The following is a 24,516-nucleotide window of genomic DNA, read 5'->3' on the forward strand; positions in this document are numbered from 1 at the left end:
TGTGTAATTTACTTACCAAATCACATAATAGAGTGTTCATATCAGAACTATTCATAACAGTCCCAAATTAGAAACTACCCAAATGCCCACCAACAGATCAACTGTGGTCTGTTCATACAAGAGACTAAAGAGACAAATGAGAACAATATGGACAAATCTCACAAACACAATGTTGAGTCAAAGAAGCAAGACACAGAACACCATAGGATTCCATTTACACAATGGATAAAAACAAACAAACAAACAAAACTAATTTGTACCATCAAAAGTCAGGATGGTTGTTTCTCTCAGAGGCTTGCATGGAAAGAATGACTGGCGTGAGAGCACCAGGGAGGCTGGCTTCTCTTTCTCTATGTGATGCTTTTCATTTGATCTCTTTGATATACATTTTTTTGTTACTTAAGCAAAGTATTTTTTCATAATGGTTACCTCTGTAACTATATTTAATGACTTAGTCCCCTGGATTTAGCAACTAGAGAAGTCATTCATTCAGGTCTGTCATTCAAGAGGGAGAAAACCAGAGGCCAGATTCCAGTGAGGAGGAAAGAAGAGACAAGAGGGCTTTAAATGAAAAGGGAGAAAAGAATTTGGACAGATATTAAACAAAGATATGGGTTAAGAGCAGTTTTGTTTTTCTTTTTTAGCAGACAAAAAAAAAAAATCTATGCATGTTCATATGTATTTATTGCTAGAGGGAGGAATTGAAGGGAGAAGAAATTAAGAGATTTACACAAACCAGTCAAGAAAGCAAGACACCAGATGGGGAAGGATGGAGTCAGAAGTCCAGGCGGGGGCCCCTCATTCTTTGAGTCTGGGGAGACACGGAAAGATGGTGAGACAGAGAAATGGTCATATACAGGGAGTAAGGAATCTTATGCTCTCAATTTTCTCCATGAAGGAAATGCCCAAATCATCTGACCAGAGTGGGGAGCAGAGAAGGAAGGGGTTAGGTCCAACCTTAGGAAGTAAAGAAGATAAGAACAGGTGCTGATGGGAGGTCAGACAGGCACACTGAGGGCTCAGTCCAGCTGGAGTAGGGCTCTGGGGCTTTCCTCCAGCAGCCAGAGGCCCACAGGCACCTGGGGCTCCACAGAGCAAAAGGAGAATTAGGGGAGCTGATGAAAACAGACCCTATATTTTACCTTCTTTGGACCAAAAACCTTTTTTGGACCTAAAACTACCCATGCCACGTGTACTTTTGTGCTCCATCTCTCTAGAGAAACAAATGCCCACTGAGAGCCAAAGGTTCCTAACAAAAAGTCTCCCTGGCCTCAACTCCAGACTTTGGGGACATGGACCCTTCTCTATGCACCTCCCAGTGCTAAAGACCCCTCAAATCTACTGTTCCAAATGGCTCCTCCTCCCTCCAGCCCTCAAGTCCAGGAGAGCCGATATGATGGCGACCACCACTAGCTCTTCCTAGAACACACTACTGAGTGGCCCCTGTCCTGTGCCCACCCCACGCTCTGCCTGTGTTGCCCAATGTCAAAGCCTGCAGGTTTTGCCCTTCCTCCCTACGCCAAAGCACAACGACCACGGACGTGGCTGGGCTAGCACAGACAAGCCCGGCAGATGTGGCACTTACGGAGTGTATGATGTCCACCATGTTGTAGGCTTTGGTTGATTCCAAGGGGACAATTGTGTCAAGCTCAGGAACCATACGGTCACTTTGGATAGAAAAAGAAGAAATACAATCAATACAGGAAGAGCCAGTGGTTGGGGGATGAGAGAGATATCACAGAGGGTGAGCGGATTCTGTCCCTGCTGGGCTTGCAAAGTATCCTGAAAGATGCACTCTTTTCTTACCACCATGTCTAACTGAACCTGAGTTTTATATTAACCCAAAAGATCTTTGTTTTGATTTACAGGGGGAAAAAATGAGCTTATTCTCCTGAACATGGTTCCATCATCTATCCTCTCTGAATACCTCCTACAGTGTGGGGTGCTACAGGACACTGCAGTGAAGACGACACTGTTCTAGCAAGTCCTGCTCTCACTTCCTGAGACATTAAAAATAAAACAAGAACTTGGAAATGCAAAGTCAGAGTTCTGCTATTGAACACTGTGGGTTCACATTCCCTGTCGGAAAATAAACCTGCTAGAGCTCCTTTAAAGAAAGAAAAGAAAGAAAGAAAAGCAAGAAAAGAAAGAAAGAAAACTGCAGGCCCTGTGAGAGGGGAGAATCACTGAGGACTAACCAGTCACCCAGGCTCATGGCTCTCTGCTTCCTCACGCATCTATGTGGCTGAGCAGGGAGCCCGCCAGGGCCCACTCCCAAACCACAAGAGGACTCGGCAGCAACATGCCCCTCTCCCACATGCTCTCATCCCCTCCTGGCCCATGTGGGCAGGCAGGGGTTGTTCTGGCCCTGAGCTGTACACCTGGGCTGAGGCTTGGCCTTGGTAAAGCCACATGCCCCATCAAGCCCAACTTCCCAGAGAACTCTACACTACAGTACCGGGCATAGCCCTACTGGATAAAATCCTCCCTTACTTTTCATTTGCTACTTATACATATAGCTACTCTGGGATCAAATGGAAAGGAGATATGGCTAGGCCTATGCAAGTATTGAGTCATTCCTAGGCCCCTGGGCCCTAATACCTTCAAATGATGTCCTAAACTTTTCAAGAACTCCAAATAATACAGATTCTCAGAAAAGGAGGCTGTGCCCATCATTCTGGGACTGTGACCACCCTCTTTTCATGACTACACATAATACACCACTGGTTAGGTCCTCTGAGGAGTGGGGCTAAGGCAGGCAGGAGCCCAGGTCCACCCTAAGAGCAGTGTCTAAAAATGGCTTCTTACTGTGAGAGAGAATTCTAAATCCCTTCCGCAAAACAAAGTCCAGGCCAAGTGAGTTTGAAGTAGTTTGAGTCTGAAGTTTACATCTCCAAGTGGAAACAAAATGGAGAAGAAAGCAGCCAGAGATCTGGAGCAAGAGTTCCCCAGCTGAACCTCTGACTTTCTCAGTGGTGCCCCCATATCAGGCAGTGGCCCCAACAGCAAGAAGGAGAGCAAGTCTTCACTAGGTGGCCAGCAATTCACCCTTCCCTGGACCACCACAGGCAGAGGTGTATGGGCACGTTTCCTAAAGGGCATGCTGTCTGCACCGTTTCACATTTCAAGTCAAGACAAAAAAATACTTCCATTTCCAATTCTGCACAAATCAAGACTCATAAAAGTCAATGCGGGGGGCACTTTTTACTCCCAAACTATTTATCAGATATCACAGAGAGGGAAAAAAAGTGAATACAAATAAAATTTTTCTTTGCTCCTATATTCAGACATGCCACCACCATGCCCACACCTGGGTGCCTCACTGGCTCCACTCCACAATCTACTCCAATCTGCCCAATAGGGTGGATCCTGGAGGTCCTGCCAAGGCGGAGGAGCCAGAAAAGGGCAAGCCGACCTGCAATATGAGAGTCGGCGCTGTCACCTGCAACTCACCTGGGATCATGGCATTCACAGATGGGAGCTGGGTCCTGATTGCTGAGGGGCAGGTAGTTGAAGAACTCCCGGAGATTACACAAGGCATCAACGTCATTTTCAAAAGCTTTATGGGCAACACCTGAGAAAACAGAGAGGCTATCATGAGTCTGGCCACCTGTTAGCTCAAAGATGCTGCTTCACATCCACCTGCCCCTCCTAGGGCATGTCTGCAGGAGACTGTGCTAACAGCTCTGCGAGGCTGGGATACCGCACACCACATGCCTTCAGGCTGACCTGCAGTTTGTGCAGCCCGTTCCCTCTGCTCTGCACCCACACCTGGACAGGGTCACGCCTTTCTTTATTCCCCACAGCCCTCATGTGCCATCCCCACCCTGTGCGGGCATCCTTCACACCCTTCCCTGCAACACCTGTCTGTCCATTTCCCTGTTCCCTGCGTGACATCCCCCTGGAATATCAGTTCTAACAGGGGAGAGCCCAGGCCTGTCTTAGCCACTGTAGTCCCACATCAAGAATTACACCTAGTTATAGGTCACATAGCTTTCAATAAAGCTGAAAAATTTTTTAAAAATTAAAAAAGAAGAATGGCGGCACATAATATCATGGTATTCAGGAATGGTGGAGGGGAAAGAGGGGAACGACGTGGCCCTAGTGAGGAACGAAGCCATCATTCCTCAAGAACACTCTGAAATCAAAGAACAGCCAAACCACTCCAGACATGACAGAGAAAGTAGGGCCCTGCTTCCACCACTTCCCCTACCACCTCTTCTCCACTCAGCAGCCAAACTGAGCTTTTTAAGCCAGATTTATGTCACGTCTCCCACCACCCTCACTGCTGTTCACCGAACATACCCAGCCACTCTCCCTCCTCAGGGCCTTTGCACTGGCTACTCCCTCCGCCTGCAATGTTCCTCCCCTAGATGCTCACGCCATTAACGCAGATCTGCTCAACTGCTACCTTCACAGGGAGGCCTGCTCTTACCACCCTATTTCAAACCACAACAATCCCAGGCCCCGTTACCCTGTTCTACTTTTTCAATAACACAGGTTACCTTCTAACGTACTGCACAATGTCTTTATCATGTTGTTTATGGTCTATCTCTTGTGCTAGAATATAAGCCCCACAGAGGCAGGGGTCTTTTTTCTTTCACAAAGGTATTCCTAGCACACAGAACAATGCTTCACACACAGGCATGCAATGAACATCCACTGAATGAAATGTTTCGTGCTCAACACAGAATTCTTTTATTCAAGAAATACTTATAAATTGGTGCCGCCACTTTGAAGGACAGTGTGGCAGTTCCTCAAAAAGTGAGAGTTACCATTTGACCCAGAAATCCCACTCCTAGGTATATACCCAAAGGAAACAAAAACCTATCACACAAAATTTGTACATGAATTTTTTTTTTTTTAAGATTTTATTTATTTATTCGACAGAGATAGAGACAGCCAGCGAGAGAGGGAACACAAGGAAGGGGAGTGGGAGAGGAAGAAGCAGGCTCACCGTGGAGGAGCCTGATGTGGGGCTCGATCCCATAACGCCGGGATCACGCGCTGAGCCAAAGGTAGACGCTTAACGGCTGTGCCACCCAGGCGCCCCTGTACATGAATGTTTACAGCAGCATACTCACGACGGCCAAAAAGTGGAAACAATCCAAATGTTCAACTCATCAATGAATACATAAAATGTGGTACAGTTATACATGGAAATATTATCCATGCTGCAATATGGATTAACCTTAAAAATGGCATGTTAAGGACGAGAAACCACTCACAAAAGACTATATATATCGCAGGACTCCATTTATTTCCATTCCATATATATTCAGAATAGACAAATCCACAGAAAGAGAAGGTAGATCAGTGACTGCCTAGAGGTAGACTGTTTAGGAGGAGATGGGGAGCAAATGCTAATGGATGCGAGGCTTTTTGAGGATGATGAAGAGGTTCTAAAATTGTGGTGATAGGGGTGCCTGGGTGGCACAGCGGTTAAGCGTCTGCCTTCGGCTCAGGGCGTGATCCCGGTGTTACGGGATTGAGCCCCACATCAGGCTCCTCCGCTAGGAGCCTGCTTCTTCCTCTCCCACTCCCCCTGCTTGTGTTCCCTCTCTCGCTGGCTGTCTCTATCTCTGTCAAATAAATAAATAAAATCTTAAAAAAAAAAAAATTGTGGTGATAACTGAAAAACACCGAATACATAAAATCATTGACTTGTATACTTTAAATGAGTATGTCACATGTATAATATGTAAACTATATCTCAATAAAGCTGTTTTAAAAAACAAGGAAAAATATGTATAGTGCATCATTTAGGTCTTGCTCTGGAGATACAGCTAAATACATCAGATGTCACCAATATTCAACATTATTTTAGATCCCAGTAAAAAGAAAAACTGCTGCCAATTAAACCCTGAGACAAGGGTGTGAGGACCAGCTGCGGAGGAGTCGGCAATGAGAAGAGTTCTCATTCTAGATGCATGCTGGAGACAGAGCTGAGGACAAAGAATGAGTCAAAGCTGATGCCAACCTGAAGTGGAAAAGGAACAACTTTTGTTGGTGGGTGGGGTCAAGAGCTCAGACTTAAAAAAAAAAAAAAAAATCTGGCTCCTGGGTGGCTCAGCCAGTTAAGCGTCCAACTCTTGATTTCGGCTCAGGTCATAATCTCAGGGTCTTGAGATCAAGCCCCGCAGCAGGCTACACACTCACACAGTGTGTAAGATTCCCTCTCTTCCTCTCCCTCTGCCCCTCCCTGCCATCTCAAAAAACAAAAAACATTTCATCAAATGGAAGACTTCACACATGTAACAGAGGTGTGACTTACCAAGAAAGAAATGCTGACAACTAAGCGATGACCCAATGCCTTAACCACAGTACACTGAAGTGTGTAAATTGGTCACACCAGCTTCTCATTGCTTTGAAATCTTTCAAAAAGGCAATTTCTCCTGCCTACATTTATACTGCTTGTTTTGTCGTAGACAATGCCTTCACAACCTGATGTCTTTTCCAAAAATATACAGAATTCCCATCATTACTCCAACAACAAAGTCTTCATTAATGTGAGATTCATGCCCTACTCCCAACTCTATGCCTCTCTGTATAACAATAAGCTTTGTTTCAGTCCAAAAACAGAATAATCTTTATACACTTTGAACTCTGCATGCGTGGCACATAACCTTGAAAAGATGAAGAGCTATGACCAAGTTCATGAAAATGTGGGCCATGACCATCACACTAGACCATACCTGGCCAAGGACAATTGGTAATATTGCCATCTAAGACACACCTCAACTTTGGATTAAAAGAAAGTCACAATTGACAAGGCAAGAAACAACAATTGCTGGAGAGGATGTGGAGAAAGGGGATCCCTCCTACATTGTTGGTGGGAATGCACGTTGGTACAGCCACTCTGGAAAACAGTGTGAAGGTCCCTTAAAAAGTTAAAAATTGAGCTACCCTATGACCCAGCCATTGCACTACTGGTTATTTACCCCAAAGATACAGACGTAGTGAAGAGAAAGGCCATATGCACCCCAATGTTCATAGCAGCATTGTCCACAATAGCTAAATCGTGGAAGGAACCGAGATGCCCTTCAACAAATGACTGGATTAAGAAGTTGTGGTCCATAGATACAATGGAATATGACCCAGCTATCAGAAAGAACGATTTCTCAACATTTGCTGCAACATGGACGGCACTGGGGGAGATAATGCTAAGTGAAATAAGTCAAGCAGAGAAAGACAATTATCATATGATTTTTCTCATCTATGGAACATAAGAACTAGGAAGATCGGTAGGGGAAGAAAGGGATAAAGAAAGGGGTGGTAATCAGAAGGGGGAATGAAGCATGAGAGACTATGGACTCTGAGAAACAAACTGAGGGCTTCAGAGGGGAGGGGGGTGGGGGAATGGGATAGGCTGGTGATGGGTAGTAAGGAGGGCACGTATTGCATGGTGCACTGGGTGTTATACGCAACTAATGAATCATCGAACTTTACATCAGAAACCAGGGATGTACTGTATGGTGACTAACATAATATAATAAAAAAAAATTAAAAAAAAAAAGAAAGTCACAATATAGCATTTTTTTAAAGGTTCAACAGTGTGTGCATATGTATGTATGTGTATATATATATATATATATATATATATATCATACCTCTTGTAACCACCACTTCAGTCAGTTTTAAAATTTTAAAGAATATTAAAGCTTTAGTAGTAGCCTGTTTTTGTTTTCTTTAACAAATTTGAGCTACTAAATCTATCTTTATTATTATATTTGTAGTAAATATACCACACTACAGTCCTCTCTAATTCGGCCAATTAAGTGATATTTATAAAAGATTGTCACTATTCTCTTCGGCAGTGTCCACTTCTCAGTGTTTAAAAACAGTAAGGTGAGCTTCAAGGCCTCTAACCTGACGTGGTTGTATGGGTCCTGGCACCACCGAGCTCCTCCTGAGTAACATCCTCATTGGTGACAGACTTCACAACATCCGGACCGGTGATGAACAGGTAGGAGGTATCCTGAAATCAGAATTCCAGAAGGATCAATCTCAGAGCCCCTTAGAGTTGACAAAGCCAAGACAAATGCAGAGAAGTTAGTGATGCGGCGACAGAACCAGGTTAGGATGAAGCTCAAAGATACCTAAGCAAACTAAAGACCCAAGGTTTCCCTGCCTCACTGTCTACTAAGAAAATCTTCACTGTGTGGTTCTATTTCAGCAAAATTATTTGCAGCATGCCTAACGCTGCAGCGTCATTCATCTGTAAACACCTTAACTGGGAGCCTTTATTCAGAGCTTGCTGTGCACCAAGCATTTTTCTAAACACTTCATGGGACTGTGTAAGTAAGCCTCAGTACTATTATCACCCCCATTTATAAACAGGGAAACTGAGTCACTGTGACAGCCACCTTAAGTTAAGCCTTTTGAAGACCATGACAATCAATGCTTGGGTGTGTCTTAAGAGGGTGACAGACATTTAATTTTTAGTTTTTAAAGATAAAGGCAGTTTGTAAAACATTAAAAAAGAATAGGAAATACAGTAGAATATAAGTCTATATCTAAGCCCTTATTTCCAGGCCTCCAATTTCCCTCTCCAGAGGCAACCACTGTTTCTCTCCTTGCAAGACATCCATACATATGTGAGCATTAATATATGTATCTGTCCTCTTCTTTTCTTTCCAGCACAGTGTCCTACATACATGGTTCTGAAACTACCTGAAGACCGTTCCGTATCAGGACAATAGGATATGTATAATAATTTAACTGTCATTTAGGTTATTTCCAGTATTTTGCTATAAAAAGCAATTCTGCAATCAATATCTTACTACAGTTATCTCTGGCAGCTCACTGTTCATTTCCTTTGTTCATTTTTCTATTGGGTACTTATTTTTATGTACTGAGGAAATTAGTCCTTAGACTGATATGTGTGTTTTATCAGTCTATTTTATGGATCCTTGGCTTGGAACCCTGCTAGAAAGGTCTTTCTTCCCCACTCCACACAGACTCATAAACAAATGTTCACAGTAGCATTATCTGTAACAATCAAAAACTGGAAAATAACCCAATGTCCACAACAGATGAAATCTCAAAATAATTTTTCCAAATGAAAGGAAAGCACCCACCCATCCTACCACCCACCAAAAAAGAGAAGTATATACTTTTTGTGTTTTATACATAGAAAATGTCATTTTGAATGATTCTGTTTATGTAACATTCTAGAAAATGCAAATTAGTTTATTGTGATAGGAAGCAGATCAATGGTTACCTGAAGACAGAGCTGAGAGGGAGGGAAGGACGGATTACAAAGATACATGAGGAAACCTTTGTGGGGAGTAGCTATATTCATTATCCTGATTGTGGTCATGGCTTCGCGGTTATATACATGTGTCAAAACTCAAACTGCACAACTTAAATATGTGCAATTCATCATAGAATTATATCTCAAAGTTGTAAAAAAAAAATGTGGAAATGCAAAGAGCCAGGAATATCCCATACCACTTGAAGAAGGAGGAGGGACAACTTGCTATCCCAGCTCTCAGCACTTGTCATACAGCCCCTGTTATGAAGATAGTGTGGTGCTGGTGCAGGGATAAGTGAACAGACCAAAAGAGCTCAGGGAAACATTCTTGATATACAGATGCTTGATTCATGATACCGAGTAGGAAAGGATGCGCTTTTCAATAAAAGCCTCTCAGTCAACTAGGTAACCGTACTGAAAAAAAATGAAACCAGCCTCTATTTCATACTATGTGTAAACTTCAATTCCAGCTAGATTTAAACGTAAATGCAAAAGGCAAAATAATAAAGCTTTTAAAAAACAGACATGATCTTCATGACTTTGGGGTAGAAAAAAAGTTCAAGAACTAAGACACACTACCCATAAAGTATACATTTCACGTTGGTTCTCCAATCAAAAGGGCGCAGAAGCCAGCTTGAAGGGACTCCCAATGGCTAAGTGAGGACAATTTGAGCATGAAAACAAATAATGTTACTAATGGATCAGAAACACCTGAGTAGAATAGGAAATCCAGGAACCAACATGAATAACAAATCCATGAAATAAATGCCCAAGGAAGCAGGGCTCTTCCTTAGGGTAGGATGCCAACTGATATGAAGCAAATGGTAGAGTTGGTAAATACCAATTTTGTAAAACTTGGTTTGGACAAGGATCCTCAACAGATGTCAAATCAAAGAGAAGAAATATAGTGTCGAGTAGCATCTTTGCGTGGTCTCTGTCTCCCAACAACTATTAATCAGTTACAAAAGGAAAAACAATAACTACACAGCAGAGAAACCAGATAACACCTTGAACAGTGATCAAATACCGCCAGTGAGGGGCAGATGGACATCACTTGTCTCTAGATGTGATCGTCTGAGCAGGATACAATACTTACATAGTAGACACACTGGGATACATAATTTGAATCTAATCATGAGGAAACATGAGATAAACACAACTGAGGAACAATCTAATTATTTTGTAGCCTTCAAAAATGTCAGTATCATGATAAAGTCTGAAGAGCTGTTGCAGATTAAAGGAAGATTAATAGGATGTGACAACTAAATGCAATATGTGATCCCCAAATGGATCCTTTAATGGAAGAAAAAATGCTATAAAGGACATTATTGGGACAACTGACCAAACTGGAATCTCAATGGTAGGAGACTAAAGTATTAGACAGGACAGATTATATATTGGGCACACAAAAACCAAGTCTTAATAAATTTAAAAAGATGACAAAAACAGTTTGGATGATTTCAATCACAATGGGATGAAACTAGAAACAGAAGGAGAACTGGAAAATTCAAATATGTGGAAATTAAACATCACACTCTTTAAAAAACCACTGTGTCAAACAAAAATCAAGTGAAATTGGAAAATAACTTGAGACAAATGAAAGTGAAAACACAACATACAAAACAATAAGAGCAGTGCTAAGAGGGGAAGTTACAGCTGTAAACACACTAGGAAAGAAGAAAGATCTTAAATCACCTAACTTTATACCTTAAGAAAAAGAGAAGAACCAACTAAACCTAAAGCTAGCAGAAAGAAGAAAATAAAGATTAGAGCAGAGCATGAAAAATAGAAAAGATATAAATACACACACACACACACACACGCACACATACACCCTTCAATGGAACCAAAAGTTTGTTCTTCAAAAAGATTAGCAAAATTGACATATCTTTTGCTAGATGGACTAAGAAAAAGAGACTCAAATTACTAAAATAAAACATGAAAATGGGGACATTACTACCAATTCAACAGAAATAAAAAGGATAGGAGCACTATGAACAATTCTACACCAGACTGGATAACCTAGATGAAATGAACAATTCCTAGAAACAACAACCTATAATCAGTAACATATGGCTTCATCAGTGAATTCTACCAAACATTTCAAGAAGGATTAAACACCAATCCCTCTCAAACTCTTCCAAAAAATTAAAAAGGATGAAACACTTCCTAAGGTCCACCATTACCTTAATGCCAAAGCCAGACAAAGACAGTACAAGAAAGCTACAGATCAACATCCCATATAAATACTGATGCAAAAATACTCAAAATACTGGCAAACCTAACTCAACATTTTTTTTTAAAGGTTTTATTTATTTGACAGAGAGAGACAGCCAGCGAGAGAGGGAACACAAGCAGGGGGAGTGGGAGAGGAAGAAGCAGGCTCCCAGGAGAGGAGCCTGACGTGGGGCTCGATCCCGGGACTCCGGGATCACGCCCTGAGCCGAAGGCAGACGCCCAACGACTGTGCCACCCAGGCGCCCCCTAACTCAACATTTTAAAAGAATGATACAAAAGAATGATACAACAAGACCAAATGGAATTTTTTCCTGACATGCAAGAATGGCCCAACACACAGATATCAACGTAAAATACCTCAATAAACAAAAAAGGGAAAAAATTACATGATCATCTTAATCGATACAGAAAAAAAATATGACAAAATTCAAAACAGTAGCATGATAAAAATACTCAGAAAACTAGAAACAGAAAAAGTAATAAAGGCAATTTATGAAAAACTCACAGCTAGTATCGTACTCCGTGGTGAAAGACTCAAAGCTTTTTTTCTAAGATCTGGTAACAAAGTAAGGATGCTCACTTTCACCACTTCGAATCAACACAGTACTAAAAGTTCTCATCAGAGCAATTAGGCAAGAAAAAAAAGACAAGACATACAAATCAGAAATGAAGTAAAATGATCTGTCTGCAGATGACATGATTTTATATGTAGAAAACCCTAAAGATTCCACAGGAAGAAATAATCAAACAGATGAATCAAAGTTGCTGGATACAAAATCAACACACAAAAATTAGCTACATTTCAGACACCCTCTCAGTTATCTGAATTGCTTGGATTCAAGGAGGGCTATTAGCTCTCAGTCCAGAGCTATTATTTCCGACTAAGATGAAAAAGGAGGCAATGACCACCGTCATTTAATGCATAGCTGAGAGTGGAGGTTTGGTTGCATCTAAATTCAAAAGCAAACTGAAAATTACAATCAACCACTTTTTTTAGGTAGAGAGGAGTCCAAGATAGTGGAGGAATAGAAGACCTTAATTTTGTCTGGTCCCGGGAATTCAGCTAGATATCTATCAAACCATTCTGAACACCTGCAACCTCAACTGAAGATCAAAGAAAAGAATAGCTGCAACTCTACAAATAGAAAAGCGACCACTTTTTACAAGACAGGAGGTGTGGAGAAGTGAACCTGAGGCGATATACGGGAAGACAGACTGCGGGCAGGGAGGGAGCCTCCATCAGCTGGCTACCGACAAGTGACAGAGCAGCGGAACACAAAATCGGAACTTTTAGAAATCTGCTCCAGTGAGGGACGTCACTCAGGTGACTAAGCAGGGGATGGAACCCTCACTGGGACACTATGGTCTCAGGACCCTTGGGGTCACAGGAAGACGAGGGGTGCCTGAGTGAGGCAAGCTCCCAAGCATCAGAACAGGGAAGCTGGCTGCAAACAGTGAGCCCAGAAATGGGCTCTCGGTAGGGTTGCCATAAACCGTGAACCCTGGCACAGTTGGGTGACTGGTCTCTGCGCAGGGGCCCAACAAGCAGCTGAACCAGCGAGACCCCCCTTCCTCCCCTGGGAGGAGCAGTGCAGGGGCATGCTGCAAGAATCGGCTGGGTTTGGAAACTCAAAGTGAGGTCACGTGCCTGAAACTGAAACCCTCGGTCACAGGCTGAGTGAGCACGGAGTGCGGCCCGGGACAAGGGAGACAGGCGTGATTGACTGCTTTTCCCTAAGTGTGCCCTGAGGAGTGGGGCCCCACACTTTTGGCTCTGGGGCCAGAGATTGGGAGGCCGCCATTTTCATTCTCATCCTCTAAAGCTGCATGGAAAGCTTTCAGGGAACAAAAGCTAGATAGAGCAAATTTAAGAAACAAAACAGAGGATCATAGGGAAAGACAGCAAAAAATAAAACAAGACAAAACCAGATAGGGAGACAGACCATCAGAGACTCTTAATCATAGGAAACAAACTGAGGGTTGCTGGAGGGGAGGGTGGTGGGGGGATGGCGTAACTGGGGGATGGACATTAAGGAGGGCACGTGATGTGATGAGCACTGGGTTTTATATAAAACTGATGAATCACAGGCCTGTACTCTGAAACCAATAATATATTATATGTTAATCAACTGAATTTAAATTTTAAAAAATATAAAAAAAAAACCTTTAAACTTTTTCTTTCCTTTTCTTTTTTTTTTTTTTAAGGCACTGGAACGAGCTAAGTATTCTGTCATTATTCGCTAGCAGTTTCCTTCGGTCTAACTCGAGTCACTAAAGGTAACACAAAGTTCCTCTGATACATGCTGTATCATGATACGGTAGGGGCCAAGGCAGGGTGTCCCAAAACGGCCACTTTGACATGAAGATTATTTTAAGTTAAAAAGCAATCACAATCCAGGAGATTCAGGAAAAGCTCTTTACCTCCCCTACAACTGCCTAAAAAGAATTCAGATAGAGGACCTGCTCCAGAAAGAGCTATCACGATGGATAACTACATTATACCATGAACTAGGTATGGTAGACAGGGAGGAACCTAACAAGGCCTGTTTGATCAAATTCTTCAATGTCCCATTGTTTCTGAGGGGCCCAGCAAACATTTGTTTACCAAACATTTACTCTTTTTCATCTTCCTGCTCCTTAGCTCAGGACTACATATATCCCTCATTCTGCCTGTCTTTGGAATGTCCATGTCTGTGTGGATTCCCTGTAGGCATGAAATTAAACTTGATTTTCTCCTGCTTAAAAAAAAAAAAAAAATTAGCTGCATTTCTACACAGCAACAATAAACAATCTGGAAAGGAAATTACAAGAACAATTTCATTTACAATAGCTTCTAAAAGAATAAAGTACTTAGGAATGACTTAACCAAAGAGACACAAGATTTGTACACTGAAAATTATAAAACATCACTGAAAGAAATTAAAAAACTCACAAATAAATAGAAAGAAATCTCCTATTCATGGGATGAAAGACTCAATACTGTTAAGATGTTAACACTACCAAAAACAATATACAGATTCAATGCCATCCCTATCAAAACCACAACGACCTTTTTCTGCAAAAATAGAAAAACCTATCCAAATATTGATTAGGAATCTCAGAGGACTCTATATAACCAAAACAATCTTGAAAAAGAACAAAGTAAGGATGCCTGGGTGGCTCAGTTGTTAAGTGTCTGCCTTCGGCTCAGGGCATGATCCTGGAGTCCTGGGATCGAGCCCCACATCAGGCTCCTCTGCTGGGAGGTTGCTTCTTCCTCTCCCACTCCCCCTGCTTGTGTTCCCTCTCTCGCTGGCTGACTCTCTCTCTGTCATATAAATAGGTAAAATCTTAAAAAAAAAAAAAAAAAAAAAAAAGAAAAGAAAAAGAACAAAGTTGGAGGTCTCACACTTCCTTGACTTCAAAACCTACTACAAAGCTACATAAATCAAAACAGCACGGTACTGGTATGAAGACATACAGACCAGTCAAACAAGACAGACAGCCTAGAAATGAGCATATATATTCTCAAAGTGTTTGGCAATGATACCTATAGCATCCAATGGAGAAAGGACAGTATTTTCAAAGAATGGTGATGGGAAAACAGCCTATTCACATGCAAAAGAATGAAGTTGGACTTTATACCATATACAAAATTAACTAAAAAGGGATCAAAGGCCTACAAATAAGAGCTAAAAGCATAACACTTAGGAAACAGGGGCAAAGTCTCATGATGCTGGATCTGGCAAGACTTCTTAGATATAGACAAAAATGCAGAAGCAACATAAGATAATAAACTGGACTTAATCAAAATTACAACCTTGTGCAAAGGACACTACCAACAGAATGAAAAGGCAGCCCATGGAAAACACAACAACAAAAAATAATTCAAAAATTAACAGGGACTTAGCAACATTTTTCTAGATATATCTCCTCAGGCAAAAGAAATAAAAGCAAAAATAAACTATGGGGACTACATCAAAACTAAAAAGGCTTTTGCAAAGCAAAGGAAATGATCAAAACAAAAAGGCAACATACTGAATGGGAGAAAATATTTACAAATGACGTGTCTGATTAGGGGTTAATATCCAACACCAACAAAACTCAACACCAAAACAAATAATCCCATTGAAAATGGGCAGAAAACATGAACAGACATTTCTCCAAAGAAGACATTCAGATGGCCAACAGACACATGAAAAGATGCTCAACATCACTCTTCATCAGGGAAATACAAATCAAAACCACAATGAGATACCATATCACACCTGTCAGAATGGCTAAAAGTAACAACACAGGGAATAGCAGGTGTTGGTGAGGATGTGGAGAGAGGGGAACCCTCTTGCACTATTGGTGGGAATGCAAGCTGGTGCAGCTACTCTGGAAAACAGTATGGAGGTTCCTCAAAAAATTAAAAGCAAAACTACCATATGATCCAGTAATTCCACTACCAGGTATTTACCCAAAGAAAACAAAAACACTAATTCAAAAAGATATATGCACCCCGATGTTTACTGCAGCATTACTCACAATAGCCAAGCTGTGGAAGCAACCCAAGTGTTCACTGATGGATAAAGAAAATGTGTGCGGTACATGTGTGTGAGTACACACATTCAAAGCATATTACTCAACCATTAAAAAAAAAATGAGATCTTGCCATTTGTGACAACATGGAAGGACCCAGAGGGTATCATGCTAAGTGAAATAAGTCAGACAAATTCCATAGGATTTCACTTATTTGTGGAATCTAAAAGAACAAAGTAAACAAAACCAAAAAAACAGACACAGACCCATAAATACAGAGAACAAACTGGTGGCTTCCAGAGGGGAGGAAGTAGGAAAATGGGCAAAACAGGTCAAAAGGAGTGAGAGGAACAGGCCTCTGATTGTGGAATGAATAAGTCACAGGGATGAAAGGTACAGTGTGGGAAATACAGTCTATGGTACTCTAATAGCGTTTTATGGTAAGAGATGGTAGCTGTACTTGTGGTGGTGAGCAGAGCATAAGGTACAGACTTGTCCAATCACTGTTGTACGCCTGAAATATAATATTGTGTGTCAACTATATAGAAGTCAACTACTTCAATTAAGAAAAAAATTAACTTGAATCGGCATTTCTCCAAAGAAGATATACAAATGGCCAATAAGAATATAAAAAGACACTCAACATCACTAATCATTTGGGAAATATAAATGATAACCTAAATGAACTACTACTTCACACCCATTAGGATGACTATTCTCAAAAAACACAAAATAGTAAGTGTTGATGATGATACAGAGAAACCGGAACCTTTGTGCATTGCTGGTAGGAATGTAAGATGGAGCAGCCACCGTGGAAAACAGTATGATGTTTCCCAAAAATATTAAAGAGAAATAACACCTGACCCAGTAATTCCACTCCTACATGTATGCCCCAAAGAAAGAAAACAGGGATTCAAATAGATACCTGTACACCAATATTTGTTGCAGTATTATTTGCAATAGCCAAAAGCTGGAAATAGCTGGAGTGCCTGAATGGTTCAGTTGGTTAAGCATCTGCCTTTGGCTCAGGTCATGATCTCAGGGTACTGGGATCGAGTCCCACGTAGGCTCCCTGCTCAGTGGGGAGTCTGCTTGTCCCTCTCCCTCTGCCCCTCCCGCCCCAGCTTCTGTGCTCTCTCTTGCTCTCTAATAAATAAAATCTTAAAAAAGAAAAAAGAAGAAGAAGAAGAAGAAGAAGAAGAAGAAGAAGAAGAAGAAGAAGGGGAGGAGGAGGAAGAAGAAGAAGGGGTACCTGGGTGGTTCAGTCAGTTAAGCGTCTGCCTTTGGCTCAGGTCATGATCTCAGGGTCCTGGAATTGAGCCCTGCATCAGGCTCTCGGCTAGGCTAGGAGTCTGTTTCTCCTTCTGACTCTCCCTCTGTGCTCTCTAATAAATGGATAAAATCTTTGGGGGGGAAAGATAGAAACAGCTCAAGTGTTCACTGACAGACGAATGGATATTTAAGTGTGGTATATACATACCACTGAAATAAGCCAGTCACAAATGAGCAAATACTATATGAATCGTGGATATTTAAATGTGGTATATATATACTGAAATAAGCCAGTCACAAATGGGCAAATACTATACAATTCCACAAATTCAGACAGAACAGTGCTAGGAGTAGTAGGGACTGGTAAGCTAGTATTTAATCAGTACAAAGTTTCAGATGGGATAGATGAAAAAGTTCTAGAGATAGCTGGTGGTAGTAGTAGCACAAAAATGTGGATGCACCTAATGCCATAGAACTGTAACTGAAATTTTCCATTTTCAACTTTTTTTTTGGTATATTTTACCACAATTTTTTGAAGTACTGCATCAGTGTTAAACTTCTTGAATTTAATAACTGATTGCGTAAGAAAACATCCTAATTCTTTTTTTTGAAACAAATTGGGGTATGTTTTCTTTATTTATTTTTTTTATAATAATATTTTATTATATTAGTCACCATACAGTACATCCCTGGTTTTTGATGTAAAGTTCCATGATTCATTAGTTGCGTATAACACCCAGTGCACCATGCAATATGTGCCCTCCTTACTACCCATCACCAGCCTATCCCATTCCCCCACCCTCCTCCCCTCTGAAGCCCTCAGTTTAGAAAACATCCTAATTCTTAAGAATTATATACTGAAGCATTAAGCAGTAAAGAGACACGATATATACAACCCACTCACAAATGGTTAAGAATTCTGCAAATTTGAAATTTCAAAATAAAGACTTTTGAAAAACTTTGTTCAAAAGGTAGTATTAAGAGGAGGAAAACTGCAAATCACAGCATGGGAGAAGGCAAGTGCAACACACACTGATAAAGAACTTATATCTAGAATATAAAAAGAATTCCTAAAAATAAGAGAAAAACCACAATTTTTAAAATGGGCAAAGAATTCCTAAAAGTAAGAAAAAAAACCACAATTTTTAAAATGGGCAAAATAGATGAACAGGCACACTACAAAAGAAGAAACATATGAAAAGGTGCTAAACCTCATTAGTCATACAAACGCAATGAGAGATCACACCACATGAGAACTGGCATAATTAAATTATATTAATAAAAGTGCTGGCAAGGATGTGAAACAAGTGAAATTCTCACACACTGCAAATAGAAGTGTGAATTGCTGCAACCTCTTTAATAAACAGTTAGGCATTAACTAAAAAAGCTGAAGATATGTACATCCTATGACATAACGATGCCCTTACCTTGAGAACCCGAAACCAGGGTACAGGTATAAGAATGTTTAGATCAGCATCAATGGCAATAGCAAAAATCTTTATAAACACAAATGGTAGTAGAATGGATGCATATGTTAAGATAATTTACTACAGAGCTATTAAAATGAATGAACTATACTTACAAAGAACATGGATAAATCTTAAAAACATAATGAGTCAAGCCATGCACAAAAGAATGAACAAAAGAATGAATATTATATAATTTTGCCCTACATTAAAGGTCAAAATAGGCAACAAACCACAATTTTTAACCGTAAAGGAAAGCAAATACAGATAATTACCATAAAAGTTGAGATCATAAATAATTCTGGACAGGATGAATGGAGGCAACAGTGACGAGAAAAGGTAATGGGAGCAGGGCTCCTGGAGGCCATTTCTTGAACTCAGTGTTATTTCCATGGATTTGGACTTAATAATTGCTAAACTGTACATATTTTACATACTTCCCTGAGTATGAGACAATTAACAGTGCTTAGAAATTTTTTAAATTCAATGAGAGAGGAGGCAAAGACAGAATCAGGGAGACCAGTTAGGATCCTGCAATAATCCAGGTGGCATGCTTGAATCAAAACGGTAGCAGTGTAAGTAGTAAGAAATACATAGCAATTTGATTTTAGATTACATCCTAAAGTAGAGCAAACAGGATTTGGAACTAAACTTGGCATGTGACAGAAAAAGAGGAGTTAAAATGGTGCAAATTTTTTTTTTTTTTTACCTGAGCCACTGGAAGGCTGGACTTGCCATTTACTGAGATGGGGAAGGCTTCAGGACAGCACCTTGGAAGAGGCTTATAAGACACCAAAACCTAGCAAGTTTGAGATACCACTGAAGTCCAAATGGAAACACTTGTAGGCAACTAAATGGGTAATCCTAGAGTTCGGGAGTGCTCCATCCCAAAGACACAGATTTGAGAGCAGTCAGCATATAGATGGCTATTTAAAGTCTTGAGATGGGATAAAATCACCCAGGGAAGGAGAGAAGAGCTAGAAGAAGAAAACGAAAGTTATGATGCTTCCAAGTTTCAGAGGAAGGAGTGATCAGCTAGGTCAAATGCTGAAAGGTCAAGTAAGATGATGACTGAGAAATGTCGACTGGATTTAATGCTGGAACTGTAATGTCTTTGATACAAAAAATTGACATTATGTGCGACTCTGAATAGAATAATATCCACTTCATCAGAAACTAAATATTCAAGTATATTCACATCTATATTTCCCAATTCTGTTCTGTTCCCCTGGTCTATTTATTTACAAATTAATGAAACAGTTGTTATTTTGCTTTATATTTTATCACCTGGCAGAGTGAGCCTCTCATTACGCTTCTTTCATGGAATATCCAGTCCTTTAAAAATCACTCTGGTACAATTTTTATTGCACTCTCATTAAACACATGAAATATTCAAGATATAGAATGCGTAAGACCTGATGATTAGTTGTGAAGGACTAAAGAGGGGAGGTGGAACCAATATGCAGACATTAAAGAAAGTTCTACAAGTGAAGATGGGACTGCTTAGGATACTAACACATAACTAATGAGAAAGGACATAAAAAACACCAAAATCAGTATTATTTCTATACACTAATAAAATATCTGAAAAAGCCGGCCCATTCACAATAGCATCAAACATAAAGTATTCCAAATGAATTTAACAAAGGAGGTGAAAGATCTATACACTGAAAGCTGTATGACTTTGATGAAAGATATTGAAGATGACAAAAATAAATGGAAGAAATCCCATGTTCCCAGATAAGAATATTGTTAAAATGTCCATACTACCCAGAGCCATCTATAGATTCAGTGCCAACTCCTTTCAAATTTCCAATGGCATTTTTGACAGAAATAGAAGAAAAAATCTAAACTTTGTATAGAACCACAAAAGACCCCAAATAGCCAAAACGATCCTGACAAAGATGAATAAAGCTAGAGGCACCATACTTTCTGATTTCAAACTCGACTACAAAGTTATAGTAATCAAAGCAGTATAGCACGGGCATAAAAACAGACACACAAACCAATAGAACAGAATCAAGAGCCCAGAAGTAAACGCTCATATATACTGTCAACTAACATTTGACAAGGGAGCCAAGAATATTCAATGAGGAAAAGCTAAGGCTCTTCAAGAAATGATTTTGGGAAAACGGGATCACTACAGGCAGAAGAATGCAATTAGACCCATATATTCGACTGGTCACAAAAATTAACTCAAAATGGGTTAAAGACTTAAAGACCTGAAATCATAAAACTCTTAGAAGAAAACATAGGGAGGGGCACCTGGGTGGCTCAGTCGATTAAACATCTGCCTTTGGCTCAGGTTATGATCCCAAGGTCCTGGGACTAGGCCCCCATAGGGCTCCCTGTTCAGCGGGAGCCTGCCTCTCCCTCTCCCTCTGCCCCTCCCCTGCTTGTGCTCTCTCCCTCGATCTCCCTTGATCTCTCTCTCTCTCAAATAAATAAAATCTTTAAAAAAAAATTTTTTAATTAAGAAAAAAAGAAAACATAGGGACTTTGCTCCTTGATACTGATCTTAGCAACAATTTTATGGATATGACACCAAAAGCATAAATGAAAGCACAAATTAATAAGCAGGACATCAAACTAAAAAGCTTCTGCAGAGCAAAAGAAAATCAACAAAATGAAAAGGCAACCTCCTGAATGGGAGAAAATATTTGCAAATCATATATCTGAAAAGGGGTTAATATCAAAAATATTTAAAGAACTCCTACAACTCAATAACAATTACAACAAAAATCCAAAATGGTAATCATGTGAGGTGAAAAATGTGTTAACTAGCCTTATTGGGATAAACATTTCACAATACAGACATGTATCAAGCTATCACATTGTACACTTTAAACTTAACACAGTGTTATATGACAATTGTATCAATAAAGCTAGAAAAAAATGTTTTTAATGAACAGAAGATCTCAACAGACATTTTTCCAAGGAAGACAAACAAATGGTCAAGAAGTATATGAAAAGATACCCAACATCACGAATCATTAGAGAAATGTAAATCAAAACCAAAAGGAGGTACCACCTCAACCTGTTAGAATGGCTATTATCAAAAAGACGGTAAATGTTGGCAAAAAGGTGGAGAAAAGGGAACCCTTGTGCACTCTTTTTGGGAATGTAAATTGATACAGCCACTATGGAAAACAGTAGGGAAGTTCCCCAAAAAAGTTAAAATAGAATTATCATATGATCCAGCAACTCTACTTCTAGATACATATCCAAAGGAAACCATCAACAAAACTAAAAGACAACTTACTAAATGGGAAAAGATATTTGTAAATGACATATCTGATAACGGGTTAGTATCTGGGGCGCCTGGGTGGCACAGCGGTTAAGCGTCTGCCTTCGGCTCAGGGCGTGGTCCCGGCGTTCTGGGATCGAGCCCCACATCAGGCTCCTCTGCTATGAGCCTGCTTCTTCCTCTCCCACTCCCCCTGCTTGTGTTCCCTCTCTCGCTGGCTGTCTCTCTCTCTGTCGAATAAATAAATAAAATCTTAAAAAAAAAAAAGGGTTAGTATCTAAAATATATAAAGAACTGATACAACTCAACAGCCCCAAAACAAATAACCCAAACAAAAAATGGGTAGAAAACATGAACAGACATTTCTCCAAAGAAGAAACACAGATGGCTAAAAGACACATGAAAAGATGCTCAACATCACTCATCTTCAGGGAAATGAAAATCAAAACCACAATGAGATATCATCTCACACCTATCAGAATGGCTAAAATCAAAAACACAAGAAACAAGTGTTGGCAAGAATGTGGATAAAAAGGAACCCTCATGCACTGCTGGTGGGAATGCAAACTGGTGCAGCCACTGTACATAACAGTAGGGAGGTTCCTCAAAAACTACCCTGTGATCCAGTAATCATACCACCAAGAATACAAACACTAATTCAAAGGGATATATGCATCCTTATGTTTACTGCAGTGTTATTTACAATAGCCAAATTATGGAAACAGCCCCCCAAATATCCATGATTGATGAATGGATAAAGAAGATGTCACACACACACACACACACACACACACACACACACACACACAGAGGAATATTATTCAGCCATAAAAAAGAATGAAATCTTGCCATGTGCGATAAGGGCAGAGTTAGAGTACAAGGCTAAGTGAAATAAGCCAATCGGAGAAAGACAAATACCATATGATTTCACTCATGTGTGGAATTTAAGAAACAAAACAAATGAACAAAGGGAAAAAAAAGACAAACCAAAAAACAGGCTCTTAACTATGAAGAACAGATGGTTACCAGAGGGGAGGTGGGTGGCAGATGGGTGAAATAGGTGAAGGGGATTAATTGTGCACTTAGCTTGAAGACCACTGAGTAATATATGGAATTGTTGAATCACTATATTATACACCTGAAACTAAGATAACACTGTATGTTAACTACATTAGAATTAAAATTTTTTTAAAAAGAAATGAAATCAAGATCTCAAAGAGATATGTGTACTCCCATGTTCACTGCAGCATGATTTACAATAGCCAAGATAGGAAAACAACCTAAGGGTCCAACAATGGATAAACAGATGAAGAAAATGCAATACACAGACATTACTCAGTCATGACAAAGAAGGAAATCCTGCCACAACATGGACGGACCTTGAGAGCATTTCACTCATGGCTCATTATTACCCATGTATAAATGCATGTGCTAAGTGAAATAAAATCAGAAAGAGAAAAACAGGTAATGTATGCTCTCACTTAGGTGTGAAATCTTAAAAAGCTGAACTCATAAAAACAGAGCAGAATGCTGGTTATCAGGGGCTGGGGACTGGAAGAAATGGGGAGGTGCTGGTGAAAGGTGTAAACTTCCAGTTGTAAGATGAACAAGCTCTGGAGATCTCATGCACAGCACAGTGATTCCTTCTGCTAATGCTGTGTTATATACTTGACAACTGCTAGGAGAGTAGATCTTAAATGTTCTCACCAAAAAAAGAAATGGTAGTTATTTGAGATGCCAAAGGTGCTGGCTAACTAACACTAGGGCAATAACTATTTTTGCAAGATGTAAGTTTCTTAAATTGTACCCCTTAAACTTATACAGTGTTATATGTCCATTAGAGCTCAATAAATCTAGAAAATAACTACAAAGAGAAAGCCATGTAGAATGAACGCCAGCATCTACAGTGAGTGGAATGGCAGGAGACGGCAATGGATACCAAGAAAGCTGGAGAGGTGAGGAAAAAATGCCAGAGACAATGGAGTGGAAGCAAAGGGAAACAAATGTTGCTAATACACTGAGGAGAATGTGTGTTAAAGATCACTGACAGTGACACAGAAATCACTGATGACCTTAAAAAAACCGGTTTTAGTGGAGTGAGGGGGCAGAGCCAAATTGGAATGTGTTAAGGAGCGGGTGGGAAGATAGGAATAGGGAATAGCCACAGGGAGATGCAGACTAGGGAAGGGCTTTGGTGGTTGTTTTGAAGATAGGAAATACCTGAAGAGGGGTTAGTTCTGATGGGAGGACCCAGTACTAAGGGAGAGGCTGAAGATGGTAGATAAAAGAGAATGGACAGGAGAAGGCTGGCTACTGAAAAGGTGTGAAGAGTCACATGAATGTAGGGAGAGGGGGAGAGGACGGGCTTAGCCAAAGGAATTACCACCTCTGTTTCCGGCAGGAAGAAGAGAACTGGGTGAGCTCAGGTAGGTATTATATATATGGATGTCGTAAGCAAGGTAGAAGCAATTCGGCTTTGTTCAGGAAGAGATGTGGTCATGTGAATTTTTAAAATCCACCCCTGTTGAGCATAT

The 24,516-nt window shown here is 40.4% G+C and overlaps 1 protein-coding gene across 2 annotated transcripts in view; it reads right to left on the reverse strand.

Annotated features, from left to right (window-relative positions):
• The window catches only part of PCCB (propionyl-CoA carboxylase subunit beta), a 103,687-nt gene that overhangs the window by 45,171 nt on the left and 34,000 nt on the right, over positions 1-24,516 (reverse strand). For both annotated transcript variants that reach the window (XM_008708275.2, XM_008708262.2), the window contains 3 exons: positions 7,870-7,978; positions 3,454-3,574; positions 1,586-1,667 (listed from right to left, as the gene is read on the reverse strand). In XM_008708275.2, the coding sequence (XP_008706497.1) occupies positions 1,586-1,667; positions 3,454-3,574; positions 7,870-7,978 (312 nt within the window). The remainder of the gene's footprint in view (positions 1-1,585; positions 1,668-3,453; positions 3,575-7,869; positions 7,979-24,516) is intronic.

The sequence above is a fragment of the Ursus maritimus genome, unplaced genomic scaffold (genome assembly GCF_017311325.1).
Source record: "Ursus maritimus isolate PB19 unplaced genomic scaffold, ASM1731132v1 scaffold_20, whole genome shotgun sequence".
In the NCBI taxonomy this organism is placed as follows: Eukaryota; Metazoa; Chordata; class Mammalia; order Carnivora; family Ursidae; genus Ursus; species Ursus maritimus.